The following is a 17,143-nucleotide window of genomic DNA, read 5'->3' as shown; positions in this document are numbered from 1 at the left end:
GTTTTGGATCTCATTGGGAACTGGGTATCTGGGTGCTAGAGACAGGCCGTCTTCAGTTAAGTCTGCAGCTTTTGAGGGATGTGGTTCAGACCTGGGTCTGTGTTTGTAGCAGGCTAGCATGTCTGGCTCAACAAGACAGGGTACTGAAGTCCCAAGCTGCCAGAGAAAACGGACCCAGAGGTAGTCTCAGCACATCAGGTGGCAGTCCCAACGGGGTTTCTGTGACTGAACCTGTCATATCCGGCACATTGTGCTACCTGTAGAATTCACACCTCAGGCCCACAAAAAGAGACAAAATTGACTTCATGTCCTTCTATTACAAGAGGTCTTGTCAGTTAAGCCTCTTTGATCTGATAGTTCTAAAGTATGCTGCTGCACTTGTTAGTGCAAGTTCAAAGAGTGGGAATATGCAGAAGACACTCAATGAACATTTTTGTAATTTTTTTTTACACTTAAACTGAGGCAGGAGTGCAGGTTCACTCCTTACAAAGTAGAGATATTGGCTCTCCCTATGCCAAACCTTCACCTAATATTATTACATAGCACCAGTTTCCCTAACATCCGCCTTTGACACCACCAGTACCAGAAAGAAGCACCAGGTGGAGCCAAAGGAAAAGGGAAGCAGCCATATCTTTGGAGAGGCAGTGAGAAGGGATGTGAAGGGGCTGGGAAAGGTCAGCAGGGATGTATGTCAAATTGGAGGGGTAAGTGGTGATGTGCTAGGCATGGGAGGAGCCATCCATATGCCCCATATAAGAACATAAGAAAGGCCATACCGGGTCAGACCAAAGGTCCATCTAGCCCAGTATCTGTCTACCGACAGTGGCCAATGCCAGGTGCCCCTGAGGGAGTGAACCTAACAGGCAATGATCAAGTGATCTCTCTCCTGCCATCCATCTCCATCCTCTGACGAACAGAGGCTAGGGACACCATTCTTACCCATCCTGGCTAATAGCCATTTATGGACTTAGCCACCATGAATTTATCCAGTCCCCTTAAATTCATGGTGGCTAAGTCCATAAATGGCTATTAGCCAGGATGGGTAAGAATGGTGTCCCTAGCCTCTGTTTGTCAGAGGATGGAGATGGATGGCAGGAGAGAGATCACTTGATCATTGCCTGTTAGGTTCACTCCCTCATGATGTCCCCATGTTCCACTGAAGGTGTTCAACTTTCCCACAGAGGCTAAAACAAAGGAACTAATATTTGACTATGGAACTTTTAAGAACAGTGACAGCAGGAGACAATCTAGTTGCCACGTCATCTACTAGTGAGATCTCCTGACACAAGTACATAGTTCTTCTCATGCCACTGACTCATTTCAACCAATAGAACTGCAGCATGCGAATTGGCCAAAGAGGGAGTGTTATGAGGCCTCAAAAGGACCTAGACAAATTAGAGGATTGGGCCAAAAGAAATCTGATGAGGTTTAACAGGGACAAGTGCAGAGTCCTGCACTTAGGCCAGAAGAATCCCATGCACTGCTACAGATTATGGATCTAATGGCTAGGTAGCAGTTCTGCAGAAAAAGACCTAGGGATTACAGTGGATGAGAAGCTGGATATGAGTCAACAGTGGAACCTGGTTGCCAAGAAGGCTAATGGCATTTTGGGCTGTATAAGTAGGGGCATTGCCAGCAGATCGAGGGACATAATCAGTCCCCTCTATTCGACATTGGTGTGGCCTCATCTGGAGTACTGTATCCAGGTTTGGGCCCCACACTACAAGAAGGATGTGGAAAAATTGGAAAGAGTCCAGTGGAGAGCAACAAAAATGATTCAGGGGCTGGAGCACAGGACTTATGAGGAGAGGCTGAGGGAAATGGGATTGTTTAGTCTGCAAAAGAGAAGAATGAGGGGGGATTTGATAACTGCTTTCAACTACCTGAAAGGGGGTTCCAAAGAGGATGGATCTAGACTGTTCTCAGTGGTACCAGATGACAGAACAAGGAGTAATGGTCTCAAGTTGCAGTGGGGGAGGTTTAGGTTGGATATTAGGAAAAACTTTTTCACTGGGAGGGTGGTGAAGGACTGGAATGGGTTACCTAGGGAGATGGTGGAATCTCCTTCCTTAGAGGTTTTTAAGGTCAGGCTTGACAAAGCCCTGGCTGGGATGATTTAGTTGGGGATTGGTCCTGCTTTGAGCAGGGGGTTGGACTAGATGACCTCCTGAGGTTCCTTCCAAGCCTGATAGTCTATGATTGGTTATCTCTGATGTCCCAATGTCTCCATGTAAGAATGAGCTGAACTATTGAGCTGGCCCTGTCTATAATCATAACAATTCAATAGACTGATTATTAATAATTTAGCTTAATTAGAACCTAATTTCTTTAGATATACATGACATTGCAATGGCATTAAATATAAGAAAAGTTCAAAGAGTCTGTTTTATTCCATTATTAATATCATTTGGGCCCAAAGAAAGTTCTCACAAATGCTAAATTTCTTAAAAGGGCCCATTTTAAAATTATGTTTTAAATCAAACTAATTAAGAGATTTACTTGTAAATTATCATAAAATTAATTTAATATTCAAAGAATAACTGTGGTAAATTTGGGGAGGATATGCTGCATCCTTTGTACATAACAGAGGTTGAATCCCTTCTTTAAGTACCGAACTCAAGACAGCCATAACTATACAGTCAATATAAGCACCTCCATAATATTTGCCTTTTGAAAACAGAACATTATAAAGGATCTGGAACCATGTCAGCAAGCTAAACATTACCTGGAAGAACTCAATTTGCTTCTTTTCATTTTCTAACCAACTGATACCATGTAAAACCTCCTCTGCAGTAGGTGGTGCAATAGTAGATGGAAGAGTGCCAAGGTTTTTTTTTTTTTGCAGAATCATCTAAACAGGGGAAAAAGGGGAAAAAGAACCCACACGTAATCTACATGCATTAATTTCTCTTTGTTCTGAAGATAAACGCTTTAAGCGTGGATTATTCTTTACTGAACCTCTTCATTCGGAAACATTTTTCCCCCCGTATAAGCCTCCATGTTATTCTGCCCTTTCTTAAATAGCTTTTATTATCATACCAATACTTAGACCCCAAAACTAGAAAGATTTCCACACATGCTTAACTTTCCACACTATGAGTAGTCCCACTGAATTATGTCTTTTCAGAACTGGTGCCCTACTTTGGCCTGGGTGGTTAACAAAAGACGGTTACTCAGCTTTGTAACTGTTGTTCTTCGAGATGTGTTGCTCATATCCATTCCAATTAGGTGTGCGCACGCTGCGTGCACGCTTGTCGGAAGATTTTTACCCTAGCAACACTCGGTGGGTCAGCTGGGTCGCCCCCTGGAGTGGCGCCGCCATGGCGCCGAATATATACCCCTACTGACCCAACGGCCCTTCAGTTCCTTCTTGCCGGCTACTCCGACAGAAGGGAAGGACGGCAGGTTTGGAATGGATATGAGCAACACATCTCGAAGAACAGTTACAAAGGTGAGTAAAAAGAACAGGAGTACTTGTGGCACCTTAGAGACTAACAAATTTATTTTAGCATGTTAGTCTTTTGGCCAGAAATGTCTGTTTGGTATGCATGGGCCCTGCAGCTTTTTGTGCTCCTCAGCAAGTGCATAAAAGAGGAGAGTGAGCCAACTGTCTTCAATTTCCTCTCAAACACAGAATCCCAGGTTTGTTTGTTTTCCTCCCCAGAGAACTCTGAGGCAGAAGGGATGGAGGGCAGGTCATGGAGTGTGCATTTGGACAACACATCTCAAAGAATTACAGTTACTGTACAAAGTAAATAATTTCTCATTCTCCTTTGAATGATTCTCCATATGAACATTCCAGTGTTGGTGACTCCTAAGTAGTTGACCAGTACATTGGAGATGGGAGCTTGGAGTTAAAAATTAATGACCGGAGCACAGCCTTGCCAAATGTGGCATCTGACCTGGAGGCTTTGGTAAGCATACAGTGCTTAGTGGATGTATGGATAGATCTCCAGGTCACTGTCTTCCATATAACTGGGATAGATACATTATTTAGTGCAGCTATGGAGGCTGCTTGAGCTCTCAATAAAATCAGCTTTAATGACAGTAGATGAGTCCTTTGTAGTCTCATAGCAAGTCTTCACACAGTCTGATTCAATTCAATAAATGTTGGGAGGATATGGCTTTGCCTTTCATCCTCTCTACAATAGCCACAAACGATATGTTTACACTGTTTGAGCCCAAGCCCTCTTTCCATCCACACAAAAACTCATCAGATTTGGGTCAGCAAATCTGTTAGGGGACTGCATCAGAGCCTAATCCCTCTCTGACTCAGGTGAAAGACTTGTCATTTTTCAGTGTGGATACAGCTCAAGCTGCAGACTCAAGTCAGGTAGTTGTGTAATGCAGTATGCATACAGCTGAGACCCAGGTCCAGCAACTGTAAACCTAGGTTTACAATATAGAGTGGATGCTCAAATGCAGGCTTGGAAATACTGAGTCCACAAGCTTGGGTCTGGCAGACCTGGGTTTACAATGCAATGTAGATGCACTCAAAGAGTTTTGGTGAAGATCTGGAGCTTTGTTCTTTGGAGGTAGAATGCCAGAGTTCTTCTGACATCCAAAGTGTGAAAAGCTGCCTCTGTTTTATTAGAGTGAGATCTACGGAAGAACACGGGTAAGTGGATTTACTGATTCAGCTGGAATTCCTTGACCTTTGATAAAAACTTGAGGTATGTTCTTAACAATATCATCTGGGTAGAAAAATGTGCAGGGAGGATCAGCCATCAGTGCTTACATCTCTCTTACCCTCCTTGCTAAGATAATTGCTACCGAGAATGATGTTTTCAGTGACAAGTATGGAAAAGAATTCTTAGCCATCAGTTCAAAGCTATGGCCCATGAGCACTGAGAGAACCAGGTTCAGATTGCATGGAGGGATAGGGTCCTTGATAAATGGAAACACTCTTATTAGGCCCTTTAGACATGTTATGACTGTTGGGTGAGAAAAGATATTGACCTCTATGCATAGTTGACATGCTGAGTTTTCTGTGATGTTTACTTTTACTTAGCTCAGTGATAGGATAGAGTGTTTCAGTTCTAACAAGTAGTCTAGAATTGTCAGTATTGAGACTTCCTGAGGGTTCAGGGATTTCTGATGACACTAGTGAGAAAACCTTGTCCCTTTTGCCTGGTAAGGTTGTTTCAGAGTCCTTCCCACTATTAACCGTAGGTGCCGACTTCTGCTGGCGCCAGTGGGTGCTCAACTGACCTCTGCCCCCGGCCCTGCCCCGACTCCACTCCTGCCCCACCCCCATTCCAAACCCTTCCCCAGAGTCCATGCCCCAACTCCACCCCCTCCCTGCCCCTATTCCAACCCCTTCCCCAAATCCCTATGCCGGGCCCGCCTCTTCCCCACCTCCTCCACTGAGTGCGCCGCATTCCCACTCCTCCCCCCATCCCTCCTTCCCTCCCAGAGCTTGTTACACCATGTTTTTTGCAGCAGCAAGTGCTGGGAGGAGAAGTGGGGACACGGCGTGCTCAGGGGAGGAGGCGGAGGTGAGATGAGGCGGGTGGGGCGGGGAGCTTGGCTGCCAGTGGGTGCAGAGCACCCACCAATTTTTTCCCGTGAGTGCTCCAGCCCCGAAGCACCCATGAAGTTGGCGCCTATGCTGTTAGCTAGGTGGTCTTGAACAGGAGAGGAACAGAGTCATTTTACACTCAACATCCATCCAAAAGCCAGGCTGTGCGATGAAGGGAATTCAGGGGTGGGTGTAGGATCTTCTCCTTGACAGATGATAATAGGTCTGTCACCAGAGGTAGAGCCCTGGGTTAGGAAGCTGAGAACCTCAGGATGTTGGGTGTCATGACCGGGGCTTGAGTGGTCAGACCTACTGGTTGGAGCATTGACTGTCATGCCTAGTGGTCAGAGAGTGATGGTCAGAAGCCAGGAATAGCACTGAAGATCAGAGCCAGAGTCACAGCCATGGGTCAGAAGTCCAAGAGCAAGCTGAGAGGCAGGTTTGTCACTACAACTGGCAGAGATATCCACCTTGTTGTAAGGACAGTTCCTGGAACTCCTCTTGGGCCTACATAGGGTGCCTTAACTCATGAGGACTTCTCTGGAGAAGCTGGATCCTTGTAGCCATGATAACCTGCACATCACCAAAGCCATGACCAGGGAACAAGAGGCAGTATCTGCTGAATCTAATTCAGCTTGCAGGCCAGTTTTAGCTAACAAATGCCTGCAGCAACCCAAGGATGAGAACTCCTCGCAGGAGTCTGACAGCAACTTGTCATTGAAGACCAAGAGTTATTCAAAGATATGGAAATTACATCTTGCCATCGGAGGTTGCTAATTAGCTAGCAGAAATTGGAGGCTTGCAGAAAAATAATGTTTTCTGCAGAATAAATCTCATCTCTTCAGCTTCTTTTCTTTTGGTGGTGTTCTCTTCTGTCTCACTTCTGGGTGGAACTTGGTATTTTCTGCCCACCTTTCTAGACATGGATATACTTGTAACTGGAGTCTCTCATAGCAATTGGAACAGATCCATCACTTATAGGCAAGCTTAGCCTATCTAGAGGTAGACTGGAGGCAGACTCTAGATAGGCTACCTACCAAGAGAAGTAGACTGCAAAAATCCACAAGTTGCTGCTATTTTTTTCAGGAGGTCTTAAAAATCCTTTAAAACATTCAATTGTGGGGCCATGGGAGGCACCACCGCCTCATCCGAAAGTGATAAGATGGCTGATCCTGCAGGTGCTACTCGGAGAAGTGCTGTTTCCTCTTCCTCATGACTGGGGGAGACCTGAGCTGGTAGGCATTTAGTTGCCACCTGCGTAGCTGTAGCCATGGCTGAAGGAGTTTTAGGCATGTGTGGGCAATCTTGTCTCCTTTGCGATGACCGAGGTCCCCAATAAGGCCACACAGGCACAGAGGTGTATAGAGCTTGAGACCACACCACAGGGAACCACGCTACTGGGAACCTCATCGTTCCCATGCATCTATCCCTGGAATAGTTCCTGAGGCTTCTATGCAAGGTAGAGGATGGAACCCAGGAAAAGTGGTACCAGGGGGGTCATAGCTGGGCAGATAAGGGTGCCTCGGCTGCTAGTCTGGGCTCCTGCGTGGCAATATTTGCTGGGGCTATGTCCTGGGACTCCTCTGAGTCAGATGATGGTTTCATCGGAAATGGTGGGACCATTGCTACCAGAGGTCACTGGTCTGATGGATGGGGAAGGGCCCTCTGCTGCAGCAGGAGCAATGATTCATCCTCAGGTATGGGGACGACCCAAAGAATGGACAGGCCCGAGAGGAGCAGACATGTAGGTACGGCAGGAATACCTCCTCCAGTGTTATGAACTTCTATGTACATCCTGGGGCTTGTGGGGTGCCCATTCAGACTCCAGAAGGTCCCGGTTCAGCAGTCAGAGCATACCGGTTCAGCAGTCAGAGCATACCGGTGAGGCAGCACTGATGGAGCACCTGGAGCCACACTTGTAGCCAGGCACTCCAAGTGTCCTGGTATCAAGTCATTGACAGTACCAACGGATCCTACTATTTCTTTGCCTTACCCTCCAGGGTCCACGCATGACATTTCATCTAACATGGCATGGTTCAGAGAGAAAAAGTCTCTCTTATAAGCAGTCTGCTGTGGAGATCTGCTCTTATGCTGATGAGAGTGTTTCTTACTCTCGTGGTGGGGCATGCCCTTGGGCTTTGGTACCAGTGTTACCCCGGAATTGAGGGGAGTGTTACCCCAAAATTTGATCAAGCTAATTGCAGCCATATTGTGTGCATTGAGCTACTATTAATTAATAAAATAAATCATCACATAGTTAATGGATAATTTGGACAAGCAGGGCTTTTGGAGGCAAGGTCAAATACTAGCAGCAGGCTTGCAGTTTCTGCTAATTAGAATGGTAGAAGGGGAGAAAAGAGTCAACAAATTATGAGACCAAAAGAAAATAAGTGGATGGAGACCTAGAGTTTGGGCACCTTTGATATAAAAGCTTATTATGGCTAAGAATGGCTAATGTTGAACTTATTGAAGTTAGGAGACGTGATGACCCAGTAGGGGTCACTATGAGCTATGTGTTTTGTAAAAATTAGTTATAAAAAGACAAGATAATAGAGGATACTTTGGAACAGTTCTCTGAAGCTATCCTGAGTGACTTTTTCCGGACAGCATACTCCCTGGCAGGGAAAAGATGGGAAATTGCTGACCTGCTGATAATTACTCGATACCGTCTCAGATTTTAGGTAATTATTTTGGATGTTCTAAACCTATTGCTTATGTTTCTGTGTGTGCTTAAATCTAATAAAGAGTAATTTTGGATGAGAGCATGCTTATTTCTATCAATCTTTTATCAGCTAGAAGCACTGTGTCCCCGTTGATTTATTCCTGACACCACGTGAAGTGAAACAGTTAAGTTACCACAGCTTTGGGTTCTGAAAACCCTGGGTAACACCGGCATCTCCACACCATGGCTCGTGCTGGGAAGGGCACTACCAGTTGGAAGAGACCACTATACAGCGGGACTGTCCCTGGCCAGGATCAGAGTGCTTCCAGAGCCTCATTGCCTCTTCCATCAGGAACTTGCAGAGTTGGAGCTCAAGGGCCTCTCTAGTTCTGGGTGGGAAGGATTTGGAGATGCTGCTCTTCACCAAGAGGCACCATTGATGTGCATCACTGATGGAAAAGAAGGAATAGGGATTCCGATTCAGACCATGCAGCAGTAAGACAAAACTGGAGTGGTATCAATCCACACCACGCCTTATATACTTGGTTGGGAGCATGAGGAGACACACTGTGAATGTGTGGGTCAACAGATGCTGCTTGGAAAAACTTCTGAACTCAGGTGCATGGCATGCACGCATACCCACGTGTAGAATAAACATAGGGACCATCACTCAAAGAAGATAGGGTTGCCTCTTACAGAGTTCCTGTCCTGGAGTACCTCAGCAGCAGATATTTCTTCTTATTTTTCTGAGTTCTAGTTGCAGCCTTCTTTGCTCAGATTCTCATGCAGTCTCATGCAAGTGTCTGGAACTCCCTACTAATTTAGGGAAGAAGGCCTGGATCTTAGTGAACAGCAAAACAAGCAGTGCCAAAAAAAAACTTTCAAAGACAGGCTGGTGCTCAGGTCAGAATTTTCTGGACAGAGGGTGCTGGACAAATACAATGCAGTAGCCTGAAATAAAAATTTATTGAAGCACTGAAGACGGAGGGCTTACTGTTTAAACAACCACAGAACCAACCAGACAATGGGGAAAATAAAGCAAGGATATATGAAGAGCTGACACAATGTTAAAGTCACAGAAATTCAAGAGCTCCTTCCCTCACAATGGCCAAGGAGGAAATTACTGGAATTATTTCTACTATATGTGGCATGACACGCAATGGCCAGTAGGGAGCACTGGTTCACATTTACCCTACCAATACTGATGTCAGGAATAAAATATTCTTTGAACTGTGGGGAGTTCTACCAGACTCGGACAAGGAGGCAGAGACCCAAGTGCAAGAATCCTGCTGGATGATTATGTTTAGATATTTGTCATTTCCACATTAAAAGCTCTTTTAAACATGTTATTTAGACCAAAAAACAACACCCAAACAGACCAATTTTGTGCTTCTGAGAGGTGTCACACTAAAAGCCTTGGAGGTAGAGGTCTCAGGCAAATTACTGACAATGCACTTACAATGGTGGCATGATGGAAAGGCATACATTGAGCAGTTAATACATACATGAACACTCTGAAATGCTTTTATTACCTTTTGTAATTTTGCTTCTTCATTTTTATCAACAATTCCACTTGATATCAATACTTTAAGAGTTTCTGTAGCTGTGTTTAGCACAGTTTGGACTACCTGTTTGGTTTTCACAGCAGTAACAATATCTGGATAATCACGCTGCATTAAACCTAAAATAAATAAGAAATGTTCCAAGTTTTCTACTTAAATATGCTTTCAATGGTAACACATTGAGGGGAAATACTAAATATGCTTGACAAATCAATAAAAGGAAAATTACTTGGTGTAATTCCATTTGTCATAGTCATTTCCTAGTTACTTATATAGAAAAAAATCCTTCACCTAAAGTTATAAATCTGCTCTTACCGTGAAGAAGGATGCAAAAAAACAGACTATGACATCCTCCCTCCCCATCTATGTTTGAGGCAGATGAGTTTATATATGAAAATCAAACTCCAAAATTATAATTTTGGCAGAAAAATACTTTTTGCTCTAAGTAACAAAATATAAAAGGGAAGTATAAGCCTGTAGAACAGGAACTGTTGAAAAATGGGGAACTGTTCCTCTATGTTACATGACTGTTTGTATGCATGCATGCACAACTGGTGTTCTCCCATGATTTCAATTCCAACTTTGTGCTAGCTTTGTGATTTTTTACTATTGTTGCGTTGGGATTTTTGTCATATAGTTGAGATGTCTATGGCCTGACTCAGCAACATGGAACATCTAAGATCTGACATCTACAAGCAAGTAACTCTTGGGCCTGGTCTACACAGGGGGGAGGGGAGGGGAGTGGTCGATGTAAGATACGCAACTTCAGCTATGGGAATAGTGTAGATGAAGTCGACGTATCTTATTTCGACTTACCTCCCATCTTCACGGCGCAAGATCGATGGCCGCGGTTCCCCCCGTCGATTCCACTACCGCTGCTCACCCTGGTGGAGTTCCGGAGTCGATGGGAGCATGTTCAGGGATCGATATATTGCGTTGAGACGAGACATGATATATCGATCCCTGATAAATCGATCGCTACCCACCGATAGTCAGCCAGCGAGTCCATCAATGTTAAAACAGTGAAACTACCAAAAAAAAAAAACCCAACCTGTCACGGGTCTACCCTCACTTGAAGCTGGGGGGGTTTCAAAGTGAGGACCAGCATGTCTTCCCCCACCCCAAAATCCTAGGGTAGGTCTCCCCTTTGCTGCCACCACCACGGTCAATTACGTGGGCCGGGACACCCCTGTTTTCCCCCTGTCTCCCTTCTTTCCAGAGACGTTCCTTGGGGAAATACAGATCCACTCATCGGAGGGAAACCTCCCCCCCTCTCTCTCTCCTAGCCACTGGAAAGAGGTACCTGATTCAAACTGTTTGAATCAAACCCAGGAGGAACTCTCTTCCCCCTCCCTTCTCTGCCCGGAGATAAGCCTGTCTCACCACCGAGAGAGTGTCTTCGCCCCTCCCCCTATCCACCGTAGAAGGGATTTAATCAAGTCTTTATAGAAAGAATTTATTAAAAGAAAAAACAAGAAAATACAGAATCTCTATGAGCCCAAGCTGGACACTCATAGAGTATAACCTTGCTAAGTTCTGGAGAGAATCCTCTCTCTTTCTCAGTACAACAAAACAGCAGAATTAAGAATAATCAATAACAAACACACAGAATTGCAAGCATAGGATTATTAGGTGAGGACACAAAGTATCTTTCTAATACTCACTATCTTGACTAGAAGAAATTAGTTCAGAAAGGTGGAAACTTGTAGACTTGATTAAAACATCTGGACTCTTGTAACTCCAGACGGCTAAAGACAAAGACCCCCCCAAACAGAGGGAAAAGTTCCCTCCTAGGAGTTTCAAATTCTCTTCCCTGATTGGTCCTCAGGTCAGGTGCCCACCAGGTACTATGCTTTAACCCTTTACTAACTATTCATGACACGCCCCCCAAATCGTCACAGTGGGATCCACTGGCGGCGATTTCCTCCTAGAACTGTAAAACAACCAGAGTAATAAAACACATGCACTATTACATCGACTACTAAGCATGAAAACATATTAAGAACAGTTTTTAGCCACTTGAATCTGGGAAACTTTCATGAGAGAGTGCATCAGCAACTTTGTTGGAAGCTCCTGAAATGTGTTGAATGTCAAAGTCAAAGTCTTGGAGAGCTAAGCTCCAGTGGAGAAGTTTCTTGTTGTTTCCCTTGTTGGTGTGCAGCCACTTTAGTGCAGCATGGTCAGTTTGTAGTTGGAACTGCCGGCCCCAAACGTATGGGCGTAGCTTTTCCAAGGCATACACAATGGCGTAACATTCTTTTTCACTGATGGACCAGTGGCTTTCCCTCTCAGACAGTTTCTTGCTGAGAAACACGACAGGATGGAAGTTGTGATCTGTCCTTCCTGCATTAGTACCGCTCCTACCCCACGTTCAGATGCATCAGTGGTAACTAGGAAGGGTTTGTCAAAGTCTGGGGCCCTTAAGACAGGGTCCGACATGAGCATCGCGTTAAGCTGGGTAAAGGCTTTCTGACACTCATCAGTCCACTTAACTGCATTTGGCTGGGTTTTCCTGGTCAGATCAGTTAGTGGGGCAGCGATTTGGCTGTAGTGTGGTACAAATCGCCTGTAATATCCGGCCAAACCTAAGAAGGATTGGACCTGTTTCTTTGACCTTGGGACAGGCCACTGTTGGATAGCCTCCACCTTGGCCTGTAGGGGGTTGATGGTTCCTTGACCCACCTGGTGTCCTAGGTAAGTCACTCTGTTTTGGCCTATTTGACACTTTTTGGCCTTGACAGTTAGTCCTGCCTGCCTGATGCGCTCAAAAACCAGTTTCAAATGTTCTAGGTGTTCGGGCCATGAATCAGAAAAAATGGCCACATCATCGAGATATGCAACTGCACAGTCTCCCAATCCCGCTAGTAGACCATCCACCAGCCTTTGGAAGGTGGCAGGTGCATTCCGTAATCCGAATGGAAGCACATTAAACTCATACACCCCTGCATGGGTGATGAAGGCAGATTTTTCCCTGGCGGGTTCATCTAGTGGTACTTGCCAGTACCCCTTGGTTAAGTCAATGGTAGAGATGAACTGGGCACGTCCCAACTTTTCCAATAGCTCATCAGTGCGTGGCATTGGATAGTTGTCTGGACGAGTTACAGCATTTAGCTTACGGTAGTCCACACAAAAGCGTATTTCCCCATCTGGTTTGGGAACCAGAACCACTGGAGATGCCCATGCACTGGTAGAAGGGCGGATGATACCCATCTCCAACATGTTGTCAATCTCCTGTTTAATAGCAACTTTGGCATGAGGTGACACCCGGTAGGGTGGTGTTCTAATCGGGTGAGCATTACCTGTGTCAATAGAGTGACAGGTTTGCTCAGTCCGTCCTGGGTTGGCTGAGAACAAGGGCGCGAAGTGAGTGCACAGCTCCTTGATCTGTTGCCGCTGCAGACGTTGCAGGGTTGTGGAGAGGGTCACCTCTTCCACACCACCATTTCTTTTACCTTCGTAGTAGACACCTTCAGGCCACTTGGTGTCATCTCCTTCCTGAACTGTAAAGTGACAGAGCTGTAATTCTCTGGGATAAAAGGGCTTTAGAGAGTTAACATGAAACACTTTAGGCTTTAAAGAGGAATCAGGGAATGTTATGAGGTAGTTAACAGCTTCCAGGCGCTCCTGGACCATGTATGGTCCTTCCCAGGACGCTTCCATCTTATGGGCCTGTTGCGCCTTCAAGACCATGACCTGGTCTCCTACCTTGAAGGACCGCTCCTTGGCATGTCGATCATACCAGACCTTTTGCTGCGCTTGAGCATCTCTTAAGTTCTCTCGAGCAAGGGCCCAAGAGTCTCGGAGGGTGTTTTGAAGGTTGCTTACAAAGTCCAGAATGTTAGTCCCTGGAGGAGGTGTAAACCCCTCCCATTGCTGCTTTACCAGCTGTAATGGCCCCTTAACCTCATGGCCATATACCAGCTCGAATGGTGAGAATCCTAAACTGGGATGTGGAACAGCCCTGTAGGCAAACAGCAACTGCTGTAACACTAGATCCCAAGTATTGGAATGTTCATGTACGAATTTACGGATCATGGCCCCCAAAGTTCCATTGAACCTTTCCACTAGGCCATTAGTTTGGTGATGGTACGGGGTGGCAACCAAGTGATGCACCCCATGAGTTTCCCACAGGTCTTTCATGGTCCCTGATAGGAAATTTGTTCCCGAATCTGTAAGAATTTCAGAGGGCCAACCCACCCTGGTAAAAATGTCAGTTAAGGCCTGGCACACCGTTTGAGCCCTGGTGTTGCCTAGAGCTACTGCTTCCGGCCATCTGGTAGCAAAGTCCACAAAAGTCAGTATGTACTGCTTTCCTCTGGGGGTCTTTTTTGGGAAAGGACCCATAATATCCACAGCTACTCGCTGAAATGGGACCTCAATTATGGGAAGTGGTTGGAGAGGGGCCTTGACCTGGTCTTGAGGTTTCCCTACCTTTTGGCATACCTCACAAGACCGGACATACTTGGCAACGTCCTTGCCCATCCCCTCCCAGTCGAAGGACCTTCCCAACCTGTCTTTGCTTCGGTTCACCCCAGCATGGCCACTGGGATGATCATGGGCTAAGCTTAAGAGCTTTTCCCGGTACTTCGTCGGAACTAGCAACCGTTTTTGAGGATGCCAGCCCTCCTGGTGTCCACCATAAAGACTTTCCTTGTATAAAAGTCCTTGGTCCACAACGAACCGGGATCGGTTAGTGGAGCTGAGAGGCGGTGGGTTGCTGCGTGCTGCCGCCCATGCTTTCTTGAGGCTGTCATCGGCTTCCTGCTCTGTCTGGAACTGTTCCCTTGAGGCGGGAGACACCAGTTCCTCTGGAAGTGATGTAGGTGATGAGATGGTGTCTGTTGACTGTGAACCGCTCTCCGTTGGTGCACAAGGTGTCATTTCAGGCTCTGGCTGAGCCTCTAGGGTAGGGTTGTCTGCTGCTTCTGCCAGTTTTGGCCCATTGTCGCCCTCCGGCGGCGGAGTTGTAAGCGCTGGCGTCGGTGCTGGTACTGCCGCTGGTTGCTCTTCCAGTTCCGGTTCTGGGACTGGATGTAGTATGGCTGCTGTAGGTGTTGGCATGGGATCCGGTTCCACCACCTCTGTCTGGGTCTCTGGTAACACAGACGGGGTCTTGGTGGATGGCTCAGGAACAGGGATGGGTGCAGCAGCTCGTCTGGCTTGGCTGCGTGTAACCACTCCCTCTGTTTCTGGCGGCTCAACGTGATGGGCCAAGTGGTTGCCCAGAATCATGGGGACAGAATAATTGTCATAGACAGCAAAAGTCCACGTCCCTGACCAGCCCTTGTACTGGACAGGTAAATGCACTGTAGGTAATGTTACAGGTTTTGACATGAAGGGGCGAACTGTCACTTTGGTTTTCGGGTTGATGAATTTGGGGTCCACGAAGGTTCGGTGGATAGCTGACACATGTGCTGCAGTGTCTCTCCATGCGATAACTTCCTTTCCGTCCACTCTCAAAGTTTCCCTAAAGCATACGGGTATTTGAGAGATATCTAAGTCTGGGTTTCCTTGGTGTGCAGGTGCAAGGAGTTGGACCCGGTTCAGGTTCTTCGGGCATTTGGCTTTGATATGCCCCAGTTCATTGCATCCAAAACATCGCCCACTTGATGGGTCACGGGGTTGTGTTGGTTTACTGGAAACTGGTGAGGTAGAAGAAGAGGTAGGGTGTGACTGTGCTTGGGTTGTAGGTGTGGGCTTGATTGGCCCTCAATGGTAAGGTTTAGTCTCGGTGGCTACCTTGTGTGATTCGCTCCCTTTGGCAGTAGCTTTCGTGTTGTCTACCGATGCCATCCATCTGGCTCCAATCTCTCCTGCCTCAGTGAGAGTTTTTGGTTTACCATCTTGGATGTAGCGTCTAATGTTCTCAGGAACACCATCTAGGAACTGCTCCATCAATATCAGGAGGTGTAGGTCGTCTAGCTCCTTAACCTTGGATCCTGATATCCAGGAGAAATAGTGTTTTTCCAGGTAAGCAGCGTGCTCTGGAAATGACATCTCTGGTTTCCATTTCTGGGCTCTGAACCGCTGACGGGCGTGATCAGGGGTGATGCCCATTCTGAGTCTGGCCTTGGTTAGGAACAGTGGAAAGTCGTCCATCTGGTCTCTAGGCATTTCAGCTGCCACCAGGGATAATTGTCCGCTGAGCTGTGACCTCAGCTCCAGCATGTATTGATCTTTAGGAAGATGGTATCCAATACAGGCCCTCTCAAAGTTTTCTAAAAAGGCCTCAACATCATCACCTGCCCTGTAGGCGGGAAATTTTCTCCGGGAAGGTTGATCAGTAGGTTGAAGAGGGATTGGATTGGGTGGAGTTTGCTGTTTAGCTTTTTCTAATTCCAGAGCCTGCCGGTGGGTCTCCCTCAGGATTTCCATTTGTCTCTTGTGCTCAGCCTCTTGTTTCTCCAGCTCCCTCTTGTGGTTAGCTTCTTCCCTGGCCCTTTCTGCAATAATTAGTTCCATCTGTCTTTGATGTTCTTTTTGTTTTTCTTCAGCCTGCAGCCTGGCCAGGTCGAGTTTGCTAATTGTTTCACCAGTACTCATGATTGTGTGCCTCTGGTGCTGGCCACACCCCTATGCAGTCAGTGAACTGTCTCAGGTGTTTGACAGTCCCTAACCCTGGCTATGATAACTTGAGTAAAGAAAGAGAAAACAATCCTTTGTATAGCAAATTGTGGTTTGTGTAATGTTACTGTTTTGTACTGAGAAAGAGGGAAAGAGTAAAAAAAAATTCCTCTGTCTCCCTCTGCTCTGAGTTGCTGTACTCAGCAGCCCAGCTGAAAGGCTGCTGCTAACAATACCCCTGAGAAAAATCTGGTCTATTTCCTCAGGGATCTGTGTTCTCCTGTCTCCTGATCCTTTCAAAAGACACAGGGAGAAAAAAAAAAAACCTGGCTGGAGGGTTTCTCTCTCCCCCCCCAAACCTGTTTTTCCTGTTGGATGGGAATGTACTTTGTCGAGCACTTCCCCCCACCTCAGGAATCCTGAGTGATATCTCCTCTCACAATGGACGAAAACACCGCTCCACAGGGGGCTTTGTAACAGAAAGCCCTGGAAGAAACTGAAAATCTAACCCTGAAACTGCTTCAAAACCGCCTTTTTCTCAAGCTGCCTGTCCAAGCAACAAGAAAGAAAAAGAGAATAGCTCCCTTCAGCGTAGCCCAGCTGAAAAAAACTCCTTCTAACAATGGGTTCGAAACTCCGCTGCCACCATGTCATGGGTCTACCCTCACTTGAAGCTGGGGGGGTTTCAAAGTGAGGACCAGCATGTCTTCCCCCACCCCAAAATCCTAGGGTAGGTCTCCCCTTTGCTGCCACCACCACGGTCAATTACGTGGGCCGGGACACCCCTGTTTTCCCCCTGTCTCCCTTCTTTCCAGAGACGTTCCTTGGGGAAAT

At 46.4% G+C, this 17,143-nt stretch overlaps 1 protein-coding gene across 11 annotated transcripts in view; it reads right to left on the bottom strand.

The window, feature by feature from the left end:
* LOC120404838 (sodium/hydrogen exchanger 10-like) overlaps positions 1-17,143 on the bottom strand; it is a 304,962-nt gene that overhangs the window by 63,511 nt on the left and 224,308 nt on the right. For all 11 annotated transcript variants that reach the window (XM_039537846.1, XM_039537852.1, XM_039537849.1 and 8 more), the window contains 2 exons: positions 9,716-9,864; positions 2,726-2,851 (listed from right to left, as the gene is read on the bottom strand). In XM_039537846.1, the coding sequence (XP_039393780.1) occupies positions 2,726-2,851; positions 9,716-9,864 (275 nt within the window). The remainder of the gene's footprint in view (positions 1-2,725; positions 2,852-9,715; positions 9,865-17,143) is intronic.

The sequence above is a fragment of the Mauremys reevesii genome, linkage group 4 (assembly GCF_016161935.1).
Source record: "Mauremys reevesii isolate NIE-2019 linkage group 4, ASM1616193v1, whole genome shotgun sequence".
In the NCBI taxonomy this organism is placed as follows: domain Eukaryota; kingdom Metazoa; phylum Chordata; order Testudines; family Geoemydidae; genus Mauremys; species Mauremys reevesii.
The sequence above is the reverse complement of the archived record's forward strand: the minus strand, read 5'-3'. Positions and strand labels throughout refer to the sequence as shown.